The 20,249-nt window shown below is 44.5% G+C and overlaps 2 protein-coding genes across 2 annotated transcripts; both read right to left on the bottom strand.

Moving 5' to 3' along the window:
- Positions 1-3: 3 nt before the first annotated feature.
- nox1 (NADPH oxidase 1) lies at positions 4-8,735 on the bottom strand. The gene is made up of 13 exons (XM_080465817.1): positions 8,654-8,735; positions 8,421-8,516; positions 7,466-7,576; positions 7,018-7,102; positions 6,180-6,325; positions 4,972-5,165; positions 4,758-4,884; positions 4,578-4,670; positions 4,243-4,484; positions 2,519-2,681; positions 2,209-2,355; positions 1,993-2,117; positions 4-937 (listed from the first exon to the last, which is right to left on the bottom strand). Exons 1-13 carry the CDS (start codon positions 8,696-8,698, stop codon positions 811-813), a joined length of 1,701 nt encoding a protein of 566 aa, XP_080321943.1. The 5' UTR covers positions 8,699-8,735; the 3' UTR covers positions 4-810.
- A 447-nt stretch (positions 8,736-9,182) lies between these two features.
- Positions 9,183-18,800, bottom strand: xkrx (XK related X-linked). The gene is made up of 3 exons (XM_080465069.1): positions 17,877-18,800; positions 11,407-11,666; positions 9,183-10,874 (listed from the first exon to the last, which is right to left on the bottom strand). The coding sequence occupies exons 1-3, from the start codon at positions 18,224-18,226 to the stop codon at positions 10,012-10,014; spliced, it is 1,473 nt and encodes a 490-aa protein (XP_080321195.1). The 5' UTR covers positions 18,227-18,800; the 3' UTR covers positions 9,183-10,011.
- Between the last annotated feature and the right edge of the window lie 1,449 nt (positions 18,801-20,249).

Raw genomic sequence — 20,249 nt, 5'->3', positions numbered from 1 at the left:
GTCTTCATTCATCATTTGTTTATTTAACAGTTCAGGATTGGACACAAGTAAAACAGGTTTAGTTAAGAAATCATTCATCACAGCCTACGTGACTGCACGTCTTCCTTTTTTCATTCCATCACTGCAATAAGGAAATACTCGAGTGTGGCAGGCTATAATCACCCATTGTCTTTTTCCAAGAAACCAGTTTCCTCATCCTGTAAGGCCAGTTAGACATCAGCATTTTCCAACTCTGAAGTATCGCAGTCGTAAAACAAACTTTGTACATTTACACACGTCTGAAGGAAATTATTCAGAAAAACGATTTAGATTATCGAACGTGGAATCATGTCATTTTTCACAGAAAAATTCACGCAATTTGATCTTGCAGGTATTTTTTCAACTAGTTTAATAAAGACATTAAGACAAAGTGACATTTAATATTTTAATAGTAACTTAATTGTATAAAATGTAATCTCTTCCAGAAGGAAGTGCATTTAAGTGCAGTTGTACTTCATTTAAAAAAAAGTGTGCAAACACCGCATACAGAAACCCTTGTTTTTACACTGAGAAGAGCAGAATAGCAGTAACAGTAAAAAAAAAAAAAAAAAAAGGGTCAAAGGCCCACGCAGTTATGATTCACGGGTTCATGTTGGTAAATCCCTGAGCAGTGCCGATAAAAGCAACATGCCACGCCTCTTTCAGGGAAGGCGCAGCGAGCCCCAATAGAAACGCAACAGTCGCCTCATCATTAATTAACCGACGGATTGCGAAAGACATCCTTCAAAAATCGTAAAACGGTGCCTTCATATCGGTTCGACTCCTTCCTGCTCAGAAGTTCTCCTTGTTGAAGTAAAACTTGGTCTTGCGAGGATCCACGTCCGAGTACTTGGCACATTTCTTCGCCAGGACTGTGGCCAGAGCTTGAGGGCCGCACAGGAAGGTTCCAACCACAGACCTGAAAACGACATACAGAACATGGAGTTCGATTAAGAAGATCTAACTTCACGTAAAACTGAGCAGAACTGAAGGCGGCCTGGAGATTTATGTGCTTCACTAGATTTCTATCCTTCAGCCCATGACCAGATTCATGCAGATTCTTTAGATTTAGTCAAATGGAAAGGAAGATTGAAAGACTTGATGCATAATGTGAATTCTTTATATTATTGTTGGGGTCACAGTCGCACCAATAACAGCTGCCATGCATACTTGTTCAGCCATTTCAATCCCTGGGATTACCGAGATGGCCGTTCTGACAACCGAGGCATAGCCACACCAAGATCCATTCAATATGATTCAGACCTTCAAACACACACGTCGGTTGGTGCATTTTTCTAATAAAGTGTCCAAACTACCAATCAAATGAATGCATTTGTAACGATAAAACACATTTTCATTTTGTTTTTCCTCACTTCACTGTATAATAATGATTCTGAACTTTTAAGGTCACGCTTTTCATGCAACTCAAAATACATAGCTCTAAAAAACAAACCCGCTGTACACACTGGACACCTTGTTTTAATCGGAACGTGTCATTTTTCATTAAACTACAAAAATAAGATCGTCCTCGATACTCGTTTAGTAAGCCATTCATGTTCTGCATGCAAAATCTAGTAACTTGAACAAAAAGAAAATGGTGTGCCTTAAATCTTAACAGAATAAGACTGAAGACTTTCAGCACCGTTTGTATTTAATGTACAGGCCTGTTGGCACACCTTTTAAGCGTTTAAAACATTCTCTGCATGTAATTTGTCACGTGCTTGCTGGAATCCATACAGCCTGTTGTACTTTTAAAAAGACAGTCTTGTCTGCTCACAAGGTAACGAAACACTGCAAGAAGGAAATTAATTTTAATTCTAAACATGAATACTTTAAGTCCCTCAATCTTTTGCAAGTTGTGGAAAGTGCTTTGTGACTGTGGTAGTGGTGACAATGGGCTGTATAAGTGAAGCGTGTATTTCACAGGACTGAAAGGCTTTTTTTTGTTGTTTTTTTTAGAAAATGGCCTCTTACGTGGGGTTCTCTTTGCGGACTTGCTCGAACTCCTTGTCCCAGATGGGCCGGCCGTAGTGAGTTTTCTGTTTGAGCCCAGTGATCACGTCCTTGTCCTCGTCGAAGTGAACCATAACGTGTGTGGCCTGTGGCGACATACAGAAGACAACACAGGTGAGCTTCAGAGGAATCCCCCTCCACACCCAACCAGACTTTGGTCGGAGCGGCAACACTCACATGACTTTGATCCCAGCCGGTCAGGAAGAGTTTGTAGGTGAGGAAATCCCCCAACCCCCGCTCCTCCATCTCTCGCTCCAGCCCCTGAAGGAGGTCTGCAAACCACTCGAAGGCGTGGGTTTCCCGGCACAGCCAGTAGAAGTAGATCTGAGCCAGCAGACGGATGAAAGTATGTCAACAATGCAACTTTCACAAAATGAGGGTTTAGCCACGCTCGTCTCATCAGAAGGCAGCATGTGTCAAACACCGTGATCGAGACCTTGGGGTTTAAAATGTCAAAGCAACAGACAGACGAGCTCTCGGCTGTCACCTTTCTGGTGCGCAGTTTCGGGTTGGAGTTTTTGAACTTGTACCAGATGGACTTGAGGATGGAGGCGAATGGCGTGATGCCGATACCGGCACCGACCAGCATGGCCACCTCGTAGTCGAACACGTCCTCGCTGGCTGTGCCGAAAGGCCCGTCCACACCCATCCTGTAAACAAACAGGCCATACTACGCATAAACTACGAGAGACAAATGCTTCTCCAAAAAAAACAAAAACAAGATCAGTGTCTTAGATGGTCCCACTGATTGAATCATTAAGAGCACAAGTCATTGACTGAACCATGTGAAATGGCCAAACGAGAGGCAATAAGAAAGAGTCTGAATGGATTAATGTGCAAAACACTTTATCACTTCATCAGGCTCAAAGCCCATAACTCGCATTAAAATCACAGAGAAGCTTCATGCTGTAGTGCCAACCATTACAGCACGCTGACCCCCGAAATCTGATCATTTGTGGTGTACCACAGGGTAATGTCTTTGGCCCATTTTTGTTTTTATTACAAGTGAATCCACAAAGTTTTTTTTTTTTTTTGCTTTAAAGGAAAATGAAGTAGGCCAAATTAAACAAAATGCATATGAAGTTAAATTACTATAATTCAACAAACTCCCATTATCAGTAGCCTCCCTCTTCTCCAATCCGAGGCGCTCACACCCTGAACAGGTCAAACAACAACTCATATCCAAAACAATTTAGAGTTGCCAATTAGCCTCAACTATGTTTTTCAACCGTGTGAGAAAACCAAAGACCCCAGTGGGCACATTAGGAGAGAGGTAGACCATTACACCACTATGCAGCCCTCTACTCCTCAAAAAGTTAAAATGTGCACCACGCAACAAATTTAGCAAAAATTAAATCATTGAATTTTTTTCAGATGCAATAAAAATAGAGTAGAAACAATCTCGGATTCTTTAACTGAATCATGTGTCAACTATAGCAGTTACCATCGTCGCCATCTCTTTAGAAATATCACGTCAGCATCACTTCAGCTGGTTTTAAAATAAACCTGCAATCACGCGCCCCATGTCGATAATCTGATCTACACTTGGACACACACTGATGATTCAGTCAGCTGTCAAACAAATTATTTAAAGGTCAAACTGCATTTTATTTTAATTTTTTTTTATGTCTACATGGACAAACATGCAAGCCGTGCTGCCGACACGTGCCACACTACTTCATTCGTGGCCTGAATTTCATTCCAATGACCGTGTAAATAAACTACACTGTTAGTGAAACAATGACAGTAAGGCCCATTTTTGTGTATATTTAGCTGCTGCTGCTTATTAGTTTAACCATATTCACAGTTTTATCCATGTCCAATTTAGCATTTCAAATTTGTTTACTTATTTTTTTTTTTTTACCGACTTCTAACGTTTTACGTGAGAATTTACCCTCAAATGCTTGTTTTTTGGACTGTGGGAGGAAACTGGAGTACACAAATGCAAACTCCACCCGACCTGGACTCTAATCCATGACGAGATATAAAAGTTATTTTCATATTTCTTTACATCAGTTTCAACTATGTTTAATGAAAAATATATCTTGCTGGAGTTTTACTTGATCGCATACAGCACGCCAGCGTTTTTGTTGACTTTGACACAGCGATGGCAGAACAGCATTTTAAAAATGGACGCCATTCAGGTTATCGTTTTGTGTTCATGAAAATTTGATGACTCAACCAAACATCCAGTAAAGTGAATGCACTCACTTGGGCCCCTGTGATCCCTCAGGGAGCTTCTGCATGATGTCGATGAGCTTGTCGGTCCAGTCGCCGGCCGAGCGGATGTGGACGCTGAAGAAGTCCTCCTCGGGGGCGGAGGTCATGGTGAAGGGGTGCCACTCCAGCTGCGAGATGCAAGGGCAGTTCAGGAAGACGTACTGGCCCACCTCCATTTTGAAACCGGACTTCACCAGCTGCAGTTCCAACACTTTGGATGGCCGCATCACGATCTGAAAGCAAAAAAAAAAAAAAAAAAGAAATTTAAAGTGGGTGAGAGCGTCAATAGAAGGACTGAAGACGCAGCGGATCGTCGTCACACGTACCTTCCTGTACGTGACATGTTGCATGTAACGAATGAAACGCAGCAGACGCTCGCAGAGGTACAGAATCATGGGACCGATGACCCACACCCAGGTCTGGAAAAAAACAAGAGAGTCTGTGGTTACCGAGCTTCGGCGGGTAAAGTTAAGCTTTGCCGATTCAGGGCAGCCAAGAGGACGAACCATTGGGAAACCTCCAGCAAACTGGGGGACGGGACACTCTGGAATCCGCCCCCAGTCGTCCGTGCGGTCCTTACAGAAGGTGTAATTGTGCGGTGGGTCTGTTATGGTTTGACTCCTCACGATGCGTCTGCCGATTTAGAGACGCGGGTGAGCGAAACCAGTTCGTATAAACAAGCCTGAATTAAGGAAGATCAAATAAATGCGATTCCCGTACCCGGCTCCGTGAAAGACGAGGCCAGCGAAGAAGATGATGAAGAGGTGATGGGTGTACCAGAAAACTTCAAAGTAGCTGCGTCTGATGACCTCCATGGAGGAGGTGATGATGAGGATGAGGGCCAGAGTGATGATGACGCCCGTCAGGCCGGCGATGGTGGTGAAGACGAAGTATGTGGGGATCTGCTGCGGGTGCTGAGACAGAACAACAATGAGATTATCAAACCGAAGATTTGGCCATCTCCGTCATGCTCTGCTTTCTAGATGTTGCACCGATTTCCAACTCTGGTCTTTCATGTTTTCAATAATGAGGGTCTCATCAGGTTTCTGCTGAGCTTGACTATGTAAAGTTAGTTAAGACAAGCTGCATCTGAACAGCAGCATTCCCCACCGCTTCACTCCAGGCTAAGATACAACACCAGTTATCTTTAACAAAGTCTGAACAGGAAAAAAATAACACTTTCTGAAATTTTCTCCACCAGCAATTTAAAGTTTTACGTGTCCAGTAGGCAAATAATAAACTAAGTGCGTACAAAATACCGTTTGCAAGAACAAAAATCTGGTTTGTGACAGAGTATGCAAAAACCATAAATAATCATGTTTCATAGTTTAATGTTTGAAGTCTGCGAAGGTCCTGCTTGGTTTAGACATTCCTGCTGTTCAATGATGAAACCTGATGCCGACATAAAATGTGAGGGAGAGTTCCTTCGGAGTAATACGGTCATACTAGACAAATCAAAGACATTCAAGCAGCAAATCACTTACTGCCATATTTGTGCATTTACATAAGAAAAGGTAAACTATAAGAAGCCACTAAATAACCAAACCCTTGTGCAGGAAAGGTGAAAATATCCAGACTTTGTTGTGCAGTTTAACTTCATGTTTATCAGTATTGATTTAAATTTTTAAAAAAAAAAAGTCCCATCATGCAAGAGATTCCTTTCAGGCAAGGTTTGTCATTCGTCAGGAATTTCTATTGTAAATAAGAATTTGGAAGAGGAAGATTCTGGCAACTTTAAGTTCCAACCTCTATGAAAACACTACATGGCCGCCCGTGTCAAACACATGCAAGTTTGCGCCATTGCTATAATACAGCCGTTTGCAGGTTCGCTTTTTAGGTGAAACAAAACGATCTCCTCCACTTGAGGTGATTTTCTTTACTCCCATCGAGCCCCTTTCCCTTGTGAATTTGCCACTTAATTGACTTACGAGGTTGGTTATACGGATTGGGTTCAGGTAGGTGGTGTTGTCCGTGTCCGACAGGTTGGACAGGGCCGTGCTGAGTTGGTCGTAAACGCCTTGTCTGCTGTTGTTGTACCACTCCACGTTCAGCAAGTGGGCGATCATGTGAACCGCTGTGAACGCACACACATATATATATATATATATATATATATATATAGGAGAGAGAAACGCATCACTGCAGCTGCAAATCAGTTTACAAAGCAAGAAGTTCATCAACATTTGAGGAATCACCAACAAAAAAAAAAAAAAAAAAAAAGACGTTGCTTGCACGGTCACGTATGACTTTTTACAACCGCAATATAAAATCGATAGAGATGGATTGAATTGTTTTCTAGTTTTAGCACATTGCCTCAGCATCAGCCTGGACTGAATGTCTCCGTGTCCCGCGTCAGTAAATCTCTGGTAACCGCTGGACTCCCCTGATGCTGATGAGCTCCTGATCCAACATGTTTGCACAGGGTGACGTACAGTGAACACGCCTCAGAATATTTGCTCAAGTTGATGTTTTGACCTCATTTTGCTCTCCTACGGAAACATTCAGCCACAGAAATGGCAAAATACAAGCTTGAATTACCAAAAAAAAACTAAATTCCAGTACCTTGTAGGGTATTATTTTGAAATTTCCAAGCTAATAATTTCAAATAGTTTAATGCTTTCTAATTCATTTTCCATATATTCTATTAGATAAAAGAAAAAAGGTATTAATGTCACTGTTGTAACTGAAATGAAAATGATTACATGTTTTTTTTTTTTTGCAAAAATACTGTAAAGAGTTTAGTCGTAAATGGACGCATCAGTTCACCTGTCATCAGGCCGATCATGTACGCCACCAGCTTGTGAAAGCTCAGATTTTTGTCCACTTGTTTCCTCATTGTTCTGCTGCAACACTGGAAACAGAAGAAGAGGAGGAGGACAAGAGTCAAACAAGTCAGAAACATACCAACCAAACCTGTGTGATGCAATAGACCCGAGCGATGGGAGTGGCGAGGTGGAAAAAAAAATAGCTGTGCAGTTCAGACGCTCGCAGCATCACAGAGAATTATTTTAGCATTAGAGATTATGCTCATTTGGTGCATATAAAAGCACAACAATACTGAATAATGATGTGTACAGAAGGTTGGTGACAACATAAATAATAAAATGGTTCCCAATTGGCAGTCAAACTTGTGGAATGCCTGAAAGTGACACTGATTAGAGCGAGCCTCGCCCTGCTGTTAAATGGAAATGTGAGTAAAGTTGAAAAAACGTACCACGAAGTTGCCGCGGATCAGAGACAACAGGTTCCTGCACACTGGCAGCAGAATCAGCAGGCAGTTGAAGTTGAGGACAGCAGCTGGAGCTCGGGCCCAGGCCAGGGCCGACTGCAACACAGGAGAGAACATACATTCAGAGGAAATTCAAAAGTCATTGCCTTCAATGTGCTTGGTTCAACAAGGAAGTGGTTCAACTTAAGTCCTCAGTGCCCTGCCATGTCTCCATACCACTAGGCATGTGTGCGCGTTCACTTTATCTATTGCATCTTTGCACTGTTTTTAAATCATGTTAGGCACTTTGCATTACATTAATTGTATACAAAAGTGCTATACAAATAAAGTTGATTTGTATGATAACATGGTTTAAATAAATTAGAGAGATCTGGAAAGCAGTTTCCTTTGTAGGGGGAAGAAAATCCTCTTTTAGTTACCTTTATAAAAGCAAAACATGTCCATTCTTCTCAGTGGAGCCACTAAATACACGAGGGGTTGTTTCTCTTGATTTGAGTGACTGCTTCAAGCTCAAAGAAGATTTGTATTCATTTATTCCCCCCAGCCCCCAGAGTAGCACACTACTGTAATCAAACATGTTATAGGTGTGGGTCTGTAATCCTCCAGTTATTAGTGGACAGATAATTATTGGTGGAAGCCCCAAAATTGACATTAAGAAATGTTTGTTTGCTTGGTATTTTGGCGCTTGACGCATTTATATAATTAAGCTCCAGCTGTTCGGTTATAGCTAAAATTAATTCATTGCATTTCTATAATACCATTGCAAATGTCAAGTACTACAGTTTAAGCGTAAAACTTTTGAAATGTTAATACTTTTAAAATCAGGCAGTGTTTATTTTCTTTTGCAGTGCCTCTTGTCCCCCCCCAGTAGTACGAGAGCCTCCGCTGCCAGCAAATAAAAGAAATGATCCCACAACCACAGCAGAGTCCCTCTACTCACTCCTAGAATATGACGAGTGTAGAAAAACTTATCCCCCAGGTCGTAGACGTAGTAATACCAGACAAAGAGAAAGATGTTGATGCTCATCCAGACCACCTGCAAACACAATCAGGATCAATATTCTGTCACAAAAACGCAGACTCGCCAAAAATTACATTTTTGGAGATCAGGTGTGCCCCAGAAAAAAAGTCCATGGAAAACTATACCATGGACAACTGTGATTAAGAACTCACCAACATAAAGGACGTGAATCCATTATTGATAATCCAGTTCCCCATGTTGGATGTGTTCTCTCCACCCGCCGGCGGCTGACTCGTATCCCCTGCACACCTGCGCCGGATCCTTATACCTGCCGCTCAGGCCCCGCCCCCTCGCAGGTGTGATGTGATGATGAGCCACGAGGAAACAAAACCTGCAAGCGACTGCCCTGTTGAGGAAGTTTCCCCTCGCGGAGCTGAATGGCTGCATTCCTGCAGGCTGGAAAGTCCAAGGAGTGGACGCGCTGCACGCAGGAATGAGGAAGAATCGGCCACACCGCATCCAAGAAATGCGGCTCTGCTGGCTGGTGATGTGATAACTTTCATTGGATGAATAAAGTTTTGTGTAGCTTTATTGCAGTCATATTTTCGTGTGTGTGAAGCAGGTTACACCCTGGACAGGTGTCAGGCCGTCAGAGTATCAGATACTCAATTACAATTATGAAGATTTTTTTTTTTTTCTTCCACAAACAGCCTGTGTTTGGACTGTGCACAAGACAAAAGGACAGTATTCTCACAATCTTTTATTTAAGGTTCAAGTACAATAGTAGTCAAGGCACAATATCAAAAGACAAGGCAAAACATTTTTGGAAAGCACTTCATTAAAGGTGAAGCTCATTTAGTGTCAGTCTTTTAATGCAGCATTAAATGGAGCTTTAATCAACTTTATGTTAGGACACACAAATCATACCCACTAAAGCCTTTTTTTTTTTGTTTTTACATCAACTTTTGACTTGTTATATTTTCCTCCCCACCTAAAAAAATCTGTTGTTTTTCTCTTTTTTTCTCTCCAAAACTCAGGCAGAGCAGACAGTGAACAACATAAGGCACAGCAGCAGAGTATGAGGAAGATAACTGGATCTCCTTCTGACTTTTCCTTGCCCCCTTGCTGTGTATGTGTGTGTGTTTAGTGCAGAAACAAATGTGTGCAAAGGGGCTTTCAGGGTTTGAAAACCCCGAAGGACTTATACACGAGGGGTGGGGTGGGGGGTGGGGGTCCTGGACAGTGTTTTGAGCACTTCAGGCACACCTGGCACATTTCCCTCACACCTGGCTCCGTCCTGTCTTCTCTCAACAGCAGGGCTTTGTGCGTCGTTGCTGCATACCTGGACGTGCTACATTCTTTGGTTTGCTGGGGCCCCATGGTGCCCCGAGTCTGCATAATCACCCTCGATGAAGACGCGGAGAGTGAGCCTGAATGCCGGACGCTTTAAGTTCCGTGCAGTCCGGAGAGAAAAAGGCACATCGTTTCTCGTCGTCACTCACTATTCCCAGGTTGCTTTTCTACGTGAAACAGCGGCGTTTCTAACTCTATGTGCCCACCGTGGCCCTCTTCAGGCCGCCTCCATGATGTCCTCTACAATAGCCGTCTCTCGCTCTACGAGCTGGCTGGTGAGGTCTGGGGGTCGAGAGTTTTGAGGGTCGAGCAGCCGCAGCGGCTCCTCCGGCGCCAGCACCATGGTGGCCGCCGTGGAGTACGTAGATGGGTTCGCCCTCCCGTGGTTGGCCGCGCTGTGCCCCCCGCGACAGCACACGCAGTGCAGGCAATCGTGGATATTGTGCTTGAAGAGCCTTCTGAACGGGTGGCAGAACTGGTAGAAGAGCAGCATGAAGAGCACGGCCAAGCTGTAGCAGATCAGCAGCTGCACGGCCAGCAGCGGCGCGCACACGTACTCGTAGAAGTCCGACTTGAAGAAGTACCAGAGGGCGATGAGGAGAAAGTTCTCCAGGAAGCGGCAGGTGTAGTACATCGCCAGGCGGTCCCAGCGCTGCTTCTTCTCGATGAGCTCCCCGTGGGTGAGGTCGAGCTGCACCGCCGACCAGCAGAAGACGTTGATGCAGGCGTAGAGCAGCGTGAACATGCAGAGCACCACCGCGGTGCCCAGCTTGGAGAAGTTTTTCTCCACGTCCTCAGTGAGCGAGCCTTTCCTCGCCCAAAACTCGCCCCAGGGCATGAAGAAGAAGAAAAGCAGGTTGGCCATGCCGACCAGGATCACCCAGTGAGTGAGAGCCGTGCTGAAGAGGACCAGGACCGTGACGCGGGTGGCGATCTCCAAACCTCTCCACACGATCATGCACAGGTAGGCTGAGGGCCGCAGCCGCACTATGTATTCGTCGTATCGGATCTGGATGGCCAGGACGCTGCACACCAGGGCGCCGTACGTGATGGAGATCAGGGTGATGATCATCAGGGCCACTGTGAAAAAACACACACACACGCACACACGCACGCACACACACACACACCATCTGTTAGACTACAGAAACAGCACAACACTAACAAATCTAGGATTTTAAAACACAAGATGTTCAAGGAACAGGAAAACACAACTTTATGTTGAAGCCCGAATAACCTCATCTCAACAGAAGGTCTGTTTTTAATTTTTTTTGTCTTGAGATGCACATCAGATTGAGATTATCTGAGGTTCAATCAAGCAAATCACACTTCCAGTCATTGTTCGGTTGTTGGCAGTGGCTCTCGTTCTTCTCCTGGTGTTTGACTTTGTAATCATAAAGCTCTGCTTCCTGCTTCATGTAAAGTTCTTACAACTTTCCGACTAGTTTAGTGAATTTGCATTCATTTAAAGTGACAATTTTAGCGGCGAATAAATAGATCAAGAGGAGGGGTTTTTTTTGTCTCTGGAAAACTGCCAACTTCGATAAATGGATCTAAGCTTGTCTAAAAAAAACTGCAGTGACTTTTTATGGATTCTGTGAGTGATTCTTACGTCGGAGCGGGAGGATGTATTTCTCCTGGATGGTGGCGTACAGCTGCAGGGTCAGCTGAGGCGTGGAGCCCAGGAACGCTTGGATCACCGCCGTGCGTTTGAAGGCGTTCCTGTGCATGGCCAGGTTGCGCTCCGCTTGGCCGATTTCCCACTCCATGGGCGTCTCCTGGCTTTTCTTCAGCCTGATCTTTCTGGAGATGGTGACGTAAGGCTCCTCCTTTTTACCAGCCTTGAAATAGACCACGAGGGCCTCGAAGCACCTGGAGAAACGGGATGAGCAGAAGAAAGTTCTTCATGAGTTCACAGCGGTGCAGCGAAATGTTCTGATCTGCTTTTAATCCACGCCGAAGGAGCAATTGGAGATCGAGGGGTCTTTACTGAAATCTCGAGGTGGTCCATTGATTCTTTTCCAACCTCAATGCCTTCAGTATTATTTTCACACCAATAGAGGGCAGCATGATATTACATTTATGATTGAGAAGTCCACAAGAAGACCAATTATACTAGGCTCTCAGCATTTTTCACTAAATACAGAAGAATAAGGTAAAATAATACAAGCTTTTAAAGAAAGATAGTGGTGCAATTAATTGCGGGTTTGGGGGTCATCAGGTAGCAAAACGATTGCTGTGGTTAGTTTTGAGTTTAGGAACTTTAAATTTGACATATAGGAGTTTGACTGTGATCACACACTAATCTTAGAAATGTCCCGTGAGCTAAAGCGCTTCAGTTGGTGAGTCACAGTGAGACAAACGGAGGCAGAGCGACGGGGCTCCAGCAGAGGGCAGTCAGAGGAAAAGAAAACACAGCTCCATTCAGGCTGGGGTGGATTAGCTGGAAAACTCAGGGTGTGGTTCCCTTCGTGTTTGCAAGGTAAATGCTCTCTGTGTTCGGCCTCGGGAAAGAAAAAGAAAAGACCCATACTATTCATGAAGATGGAAAACTGGGCTCGAACTCAGAGGGGCTAAATTAATGTCACAAGTGTTGCTGCATGTCTTCAAGCTGAAACAACATCCTGCTGGACGCACAACATTCAACCTGCGTTTCTCAAAATATCCCCAGAATTCAATTACAATCACCCCAAACACAAAGAGCAGGGCATCTGTATTCAGCAGTAACCCCCCCACCCAGTGCTCTCTAGTCCCACCACAGCACTAAATCTCACATCACTGTGCTGGAATGTGTTTTCAGGCTTCAGCTGGAGCCGGTTGGGGAAACCTGTAGTCTTTATTTACAGTGCAGCACACTGCCAAGCCTCCACACTGCTCCCTGAACAGTGTTTGAACCACATGTTGGAGGCTGACGGCAGGGAATCTTCTCATTAATCACAAACTCCCTCCCATTTTCACACTGACCGCTCCCCATGCTTATAGCCATAAGCAGATGAAGGTCAAAAAATCTGCACCAATTTTTAGAGAAGACACAAAGACCTGATTTACTGCTATCCTTTGCCAAGAAGTCTTGGCAGCACAGGGAGCTCAGGACGCTATATATGATGACACTGAACTGGAGCCAGTGTGCACTTAGGAATCTGTAAAATGACTAAGAGGCAGACTGAATTTCACTTAGAGAGGTAAAAAAAAAAAAAAGAAACCCCAGCATGGCAGATGAATGCATTAGCTCCGGGAATCAATATTCCGACTTCCAAGGCGGCTTCTCGTGGATTTATCAAAGGAAACCCCGGCGGCTGCTCTGTATTTGCAGTCTAAACATGCAATCTGCTCCCTGCGTGCAAGAACACAGCAACATGGTGTGACAAATAACACACAAAAGAAGAAGAACGGCCTTCAAAGGGAAGTTGAGAGACTCGGGGAAACGCGGATATTCAGGAAATTCTCCCATCAGCTCTTTAGCAACATTATCTTGTTTGTGGCGGCTTGATGTTACCCCATCGGCCCGACAGGCTGTGGCAACACAAACAGACACACAACAAGAAGCCTGCATGTCGGGACTGGTCTGAACAAACAGGGTGATTATGTAGTTTTGGTCCCTGCTCTGGGAAAAGGATCATCAATTTAAGGAGACGTGTCGAGACAACGTCCGTTCTGCAGATGACACCCTGGAAATTCTTCAAATTCTCTGTGTTTACTCTTTAGCTGATATCCGACTCTGCAGTATTTGTAGTCATTTATGAAAGATATTCTTAGCTCCGATAAGGAAAAATGCACAGATCCTCCGGCTCCTCACTTTTCATTGTTCCTCAGTGCAGAACTGAAACATCTTGTGATGCTGCTTTCAGCCACGACGTGACAAACCACTGGAAAAACCATGCAGAGAGACAGGCCGAGAGCGTTCACTTGAAAGGCGTCTCTTTAGTCTGCCTTTTATGCGACACTTTGTCATTCGTCACCTTTGAATTTTTTTTACCTGTAGGTTTGTCCATTTACCTTATCCTGCCTGTTTATACGAATGTTTTACTTCTATTTCAGCTTTATTTACACAATCTCACAACATCATCAACTTATCGAGTATTTTTTCTTCTTCTCTGGGGCTTGATGCACGTTTCAAACAGACTAAACAGGGAGACCAATACAAGCTGGAAACAGCTGGATAAAGTACACCAATAGAAACATTCTGAAGTGGTAAATGACTTAAAAGAATGTATTTTCAAGCGTGTATCTAAATGTCTCCTTTAGTGTGATCAGAACATAAGAAGCACCGCTCCATGAAAATATGCAACCGTCGTTATCCAGACATCTCGAGCTGAAATTCCTGATAACAGATTCATGAGATCAGCAATTACACCATCCCCAGGTCACACAGGAAACCTCCCATCTGAGCAGAACGAGCTGGAAATGAAGGATTGACGGCGGAGAACAGGATGAGCCGCAGCAGATTAACCATCCGGTCGTCGTTTCCTGGCCTCTCTGCCTCATTACATGCGCGCGCCGGCGACGTTAAAGCTGCAGCGTTACTGACGATGACTGTGTTAGAGATGCAGGCCGGCACTGCTGCACACGCTGGACGCCGTTTCACATCACTGGCCCGGGCGGAGCATTCCCGGGTGGAGACGAGACGTGTGCCGGGCGTAGACCTTCGTAACGCAGCTGCTTTTGGTTTCTGGCTTTCTTCAGATAGTTTTGTCTTTTGTTCGACGTGTCCGAGATGTGAAAATGCAAAGCTTGATTTCAAGTTATTACTAAAGCATCCTCTATGTCTCTACAGCAACGTCATTGTGATTTTTGACTTTCTTTCCTGCTTTATTTTCATTTCCTGATCATTTCCATTTTGTTCATGGAGACCGCCCCCCCTTTGCACGACATGCATCAACCTCCTATTTCGCTGGGCTGCAACAAGCACGTAAATCAAAGACAATTTTTACCTGAATTTTACGTCGTGTGAAAACTCGCAAGGAGGCAGCATGAAATGTGGGTCACAATGCGACTGGAGTTCGCTCGAGACACACAGGTGTTGCCGAGGAGGACTAAACTGTACGAAAACCCAGATGACTGAGTGAACAGTTGGATAAGCAGAGAGAACGTGTAGAAGCTGCTCCAGCTCGACGCAGACATGTGACTACTGATGACATCACGTCAGAGCTGCTCATTTTACTCCCCAACACCCAAAAGAAACTGCCGGAGGCTTTCAGTCTCAACAGGACATTTTTCAGTGTCACTCTTAAAGGAATAATGAATCTGAGGCGCCGTCTTTCGACGCCTCTCCAGTTACGAGGTTTTGTTGCCCAGTCTTTTGATTCTCAAGGCCCAGCTTGGCTTGCGCTATAAGAGCCGTATACATGGCATTCTCAAAGAAATAAACGTTTAAAATAAACCTACCACCACTGATGCAAGTTTCCTGCAGCAGAAATGTGTGGCATGCTTCATCGGGGTATTTTAAGCTCGAGGCCACATCACTGACATGGAAAAACCTAAAGCAAACCAGTCTCCCTTTTTTTTTTTTTTTTTGCAAAGTCCTCGGCTCCCTCAGCTGCAGGTGGTCCGACCGACTCCTCCATGCGGCCTTATCTCTCGCGTGTTGATGAATGTTTTCAGACCAGACGCTCTGCCCTTGGGCCAGGTATTATTGTGGGAACTGTAAATCTGCCCGGGCGGCCCGGTATGTAGGTAAATACTCTCCTCATGTGCAAAGCCTCTGTGGATCAAATGGTATCCATCGCAGCAAGTTGCTTTGATGCTCAGCATGACACAATAACGGAGCTTGAATCGAAAATGTTTACTCAGCACTGAAGAGATATGATCATTATCTGCCCTGAATGGTATTACATACATGACAGACAGCTGCCTAGATAGATCTAGAGTCAATAGAATATTATCTAGTGTTTTTTGATGGATAGTTAGATGTTTTCTTTTCTTTATCTGCAAACAATATTGAAATGTTTTCACGGGTTTAACTGGAACCCGACCCTTCGCATACATTTCAGCTCCGGTCTCCCCGGCAAAGCCTGCAGCAAAACACAAAGGTGTGATTCTTTTCCTCGTGAAAGCACACACCCTTGAATCATCTCTTACAAAGCTTTGAATCCACTGTATCGGGCCGGTCTGTGTTGACAAATCAAAGTTCAGAGTGAGCGAAAAGCTGGGTGGGCAGTGTGGATTTGAATAAGTCTCCACCTACAGCTGCTTTAATGAGTCACGGTCTGTCAAACTGGTATAGCTGCTGGATCAACTGACACCGAGGTGCTCAAACAAAACTCCTCCCATAACCTGAGGTAAACTCCTCACAGCCTACAGAACTTAGTTTCCAAAGACAGCCTATCTGGTGAAATCACTCACTTCTCCATCTACAAACCTTCATGTCATTTCACACACACGTGAGAGATGTGTCACTGAGTCCAGACACCAGTCATTTGACTTGAGTGGCTTCAGGGGCTTTAACCACATTCACACTCTGGTTTCGAAGTAAAACACGGGCGACGTGACTGGAAGAAGTCACCGGTTTGAAGCGCTTCCCTCTTTGAGCGCGACGTGGGAGGTTGTTATGTTCAGTCAGGCTGCTTGTCACATTGAACACGTTCTCCATCTGGACTGCGATTCGTTTTGCAAAACATCTCGTTTATATTCAGCCCGTCAGCCGAGCTATTAATGCTGCAACATGCGGACGGACTCGGACTGCAGCTCAGTTTGTGATGTGATTCATTAAAAACAAGGGCAGAAGTTGGAGGCGACGCCTTGATCAAAGGTTTACGACCTACTGTGAACTTTTACAAGAACATTGGAGCACTATGAAAGGTTGAACATCGTTTGTATGGTTTGTAACGGGTACAGTGTATTCGCCAAAACACGAGTCATGTTCCGATTAAAGAACAGTTATCAATATAGGTTGTTTGCATTCAACTGTTTTGCATTACTTGCTTTAAAAAAAAGACTTAAATTGTTATGTAAATAAATGTATTTTAAGGTAAAAACATACCTAACCCTAACCCTGACAGTGATCCCTGGTTGACTGTCATCATACAACAAATACTGACTCGGTTCAACTGTAAAAGTTCATCACCAGGAAAGTGGAAATAAATAAATAATTTGTCTCTGTGCTGTTGAGCTGCTGCTGCTGCTGCAGCGCCGGTGTCTGCGAGCAGAGATCACTGCAGGGCTTTAATGCACTCTCCAGAGACACTCAATTTAGCTCCCATTAGCCCTCCTGCTCTGGTAATGGGAAATGGCTGCTGCATGTCCAGTTGCTGTGAAAGAAGCAGGGTTTTTTTTTGTTTTGTTTCTATATCGATTACTGTGCAAACGATGTCCTGAAAAAGAGGACATAAGAAATACTAAACGCTCACCGTTTTGTTTATTGTGGTTATAAAGGAATTATATAGCTCTCTGCTTAACATTCAGTTAGTTGTGAATCTGATTGACTGTTATACAAAGTTTGGATACAGATCACTGTCAAACACACTTGACTAATGTTGATAGGAAGAACACTTTCGCTCAACCAGAACTATCATAACGGTTTTTAAGACTTTGTCATTGTGATCGAGCCGAATAGGCCTGGACACCACGGACAAGAATCAAAGATCAAGGTGCTCGTGAGGAAAAATAAGATCATCATTAGGAATCGTGACAACATAGTGTATGTGACCGCTGGTGCTTTGACAGAATGTTTTCATTGTGGAGTTTGAGATGAATAATTGCCAGTAATGGGAATGTAAACAGTAAGCGGGTGAAGACAAACCAGACCGACAGAAAATGGCATCACTCTGCTGAATAGCAGCCTTCAACCACAGCAAACAACACTTTTGCCACATCATACTATTCAGACTTAAAGACCACTTAGACTGATGTCTTGTCATCAGAGTTAGATCATAAATTTTCAAGCCCCATTTACATCCAATAGCAGTAATGGACTGTAGCAAAGCTTTTGTGCTGTCAGTTACTATTTCTGTCAAATACAGTGTGAATGGAAACTCAAGCTTCAAGACAAACTACAGTCAATTATGATAGAAAGACTTCTGGGACTGATTGTGACAGTACATGTGTGTGGGTAGTACTTGTTTGTGTGTTTGATCCTGAACCCACCTGATGACAGGGCCGAGCAGAAGCAGGTGCAGGAAGAGGACCAGAGGCCGGTCTCGACCCAGATCCCTGTGGATGAACGTCAGGGTCAGCTGGATGAGCACGGCGGGCACCAGCATGAAGGCGATGTTGAAGCCCAGCCAGATGTTGTCTTCGTTCTTGTGGTAAATGCCGCAGAGCACCGCGGCGGTGACGAACTCGGCGCAGTACAGCACGGTGGCCAGCACGACGCTGAGCGGGGGGCGCACCCGGCTGTGCCTGACCACCAGCAGGACCCCGTTCTCGGCCAGCGCGGAGCTCCTCTCCACGTCCGAGAGCTCCCTGTCCTGCCCCTCCATGTCCACCTCACACATGTCCGCGGATCGATACGCCCCACGCGGGCAGGGTTGATCCGAGCCGCGCTCCGAAATCGATGCTTTTTCGCTGAACACTTCTTTTGACGCGCCGTCTCTCCCAACTTTCCACCAAACCGATCATCGCGTCTTTCTCCTCATTTTGTCCAGCGTCGCCGGCCGGCTGGCTGCAGACCACCGTCCCCCTCCCCCGGGGGTTCGTCTAATTCTTGCCGTCAGCTCCCGCGGTGCGTGGCCCGTGTGATCCGGGGGGAGGGTGGGGGGGGTGCATCCGAGGAGTTGGCACAGATCTGCGCACTGACGCTGCTGCGCCGTCGGGCTGCAGGAGTGGAAAAGTTCAACCCTGTCACACAGTCAGACCCACAGGAACCCCGAACCCGGTCCTGGTCCGGGCTGATCTGAGCTGTTCCGGGGTAGAAACACAGCAGGGGGGGGGGGGTCGGCCTGGGAGGTTTTGGAGGTGGCTCCGGGTGCGCGTATTGTGCCTCCGCTGACAGCGTGAGCCTTTTTCTTTTTTTTTTATGAAGAAACAGCTGCGTCGAGCCGCACAAAAACACACAGCCACACAGGAAACAGGAAACCTTTCAAAATAAACACAGTAGGACAAATCACGAGTTTAAGAGATCAGTAATCCGAGAAAACATAAAAATTTAAGGCGCATTAGGAGCTTAATCAGACTTTATATGAAGGCGATAGGTTTTTGCAGATTCGCACCTTTATTTTACTGTGAATTAAATTGATTTATTGTAATGTAGGAAACATTAGATTATTAAAAAACAATCTTAATATAGAAATCAATGAGGTGATGGTACTGCATATAATAGAAAATACTGTATTAATTCTAGAGGGATTTTCTTTTTCATTCTTGTGCCTGTTTTAGTGGCAAGGCGCAAAGGTGACTATCCCAGTGTAGCGCCCCCTTGGATGTAATTCCCCGAAGACCCAGAGAATTTCAAAACGGGTGTTGTGTCGATTATTTTTCTCTCAATCATCAAACATCGTGAAAACTACGGAAGAAAACGGAAGAAAAATAAAATGCCTTTCTGTAGTTCCACAAACAATACACTAATAATTGTTACACATATAACATGTGCAATTCTACTTATACAAAAACAAACAATGATGTTTTCAAATAAAATACATAACTCATTTGACAACAATACATTTCATAGCATCCTATCAACATTTTCATCAAAGTGGCAGTCACTTCTGCTGCTCCACAAAACAATGACGGAGCTGACCACCAGGAGGCACTGTAGGACCACAATATCCTACCAATGCATGAATTTGGCAGAGCTGTAACTCTATCAGACATTTACACCTAGCCTTTTATTATTATTATTATTATTATTATTATTATTATTATTATTATTATTATTATTATTATTATTATTATTATTATTATTATGTTTGTGGGTGTTTTGTTTTTTTGGGCCTTTCTATTGTTGAGGAGTCCGCTAACCAGTTCCGAATAAATCACAAAAAAAAACTACACTCGGCACTAGGTAGAGCGCGTACTTTCCCCAGATTTCTTTGCGTAACCCAGTTAGCATTGTTAGCACGTTAGCCATCAGCTCATATCGATGCTAACTAGCCTGATAGCGACACCACTGTGCGAAACACTGAGCTGGGCCACACGGATTAACCACACCCCGAGTTATTGTGCCCACATCAGTGTTTGTGGAGGGTTACGTCAAAGTGTGCAGCTTATTTTTATAAGGACTTTCTGGCTATGTTTGAAGTTTTTTGTTGGGGAAGGAAATAGAAACGTAGCATCTGTTGCCATGGAGACGCATAAATCAGAGGAGAGGCAGACATACAAGATTTCCTCTGGTGTTTTTCTCGTGCGTGGATATATGCAGTGCCTGGCGGGGCTATTTTCAGAAGCTCAAATCACTGGCAATGTTGCACCAGTCTGTGTTTACAGGTTCAACAAGTAGAGCAGGAGGTCAAAGCTGTCGTAACCTCAGAGGCTTCTGAAAATAATGACTAACACATTGTCGACTGTTGACCAACAACAGTC

The sequence above is a fragment of the Lipophrys pholis genome, assembly GCF_963383615.2.
Source record: "Lipophrys pholis genome assembly, chromosome: 6".
Lineage (NCBI taxonomy): Eukaryota > Metazoa > Chordata > Actinopteri > Blenniiformes > Blenniidae > Lipophrys > Lipophrys pholis.
The sequence above is the reverse complement of the archived record's forward strand: the minus strand, read 5'-3'. Positions and strand labels throughout refer to the sequence as shown.

Bases quoted from the DNA above. Each gene is read 5' to 3' on its own strand.
- nox1 (XM_080465817.1), bottom strand. From the start codon at position 8,698: ATGGGGAACTGGATTATCAATAATGGATTCACGTCCTTTATGTTG. The intron at 8,517-8,653 runs GTGAGTTCTTAA...TTGTGTTTGCAG, and splicing joins GATTCACGTCCTTTATGTTG to GTGGTCTGGATGAGCATCAA. The intron at 7,577-8,420 runs GTGAGTAGAGGG...CCTGTGTTGCAG, and splicing joins ACACTCGTCATATTCTAGGA to TCGGCCCTGGCCTGGGCCCG.
- xkrx (XM_080465069.1), bottom strand. From the start codon at position 18,226: ATGTGTGAGGTGGACATGGAGGGGCAGGACAGGGAGCTCTCGGACGTG. The intron at 11,667-17,876 runs GTGGGTTCAGGA...CCGTTTCTCCAG, and splicing joins CTGCTCGGCCCTGTCATCAG to GTGCTTCGAGGCCCTCGTGG. The intron at 10,875-11,406 runs GTAAGAATCACT...GTTTTTTCACAG, and splicing joins ATACATCCTCCCGCTCCGAC to TGGCCCTGATGATCATCACC.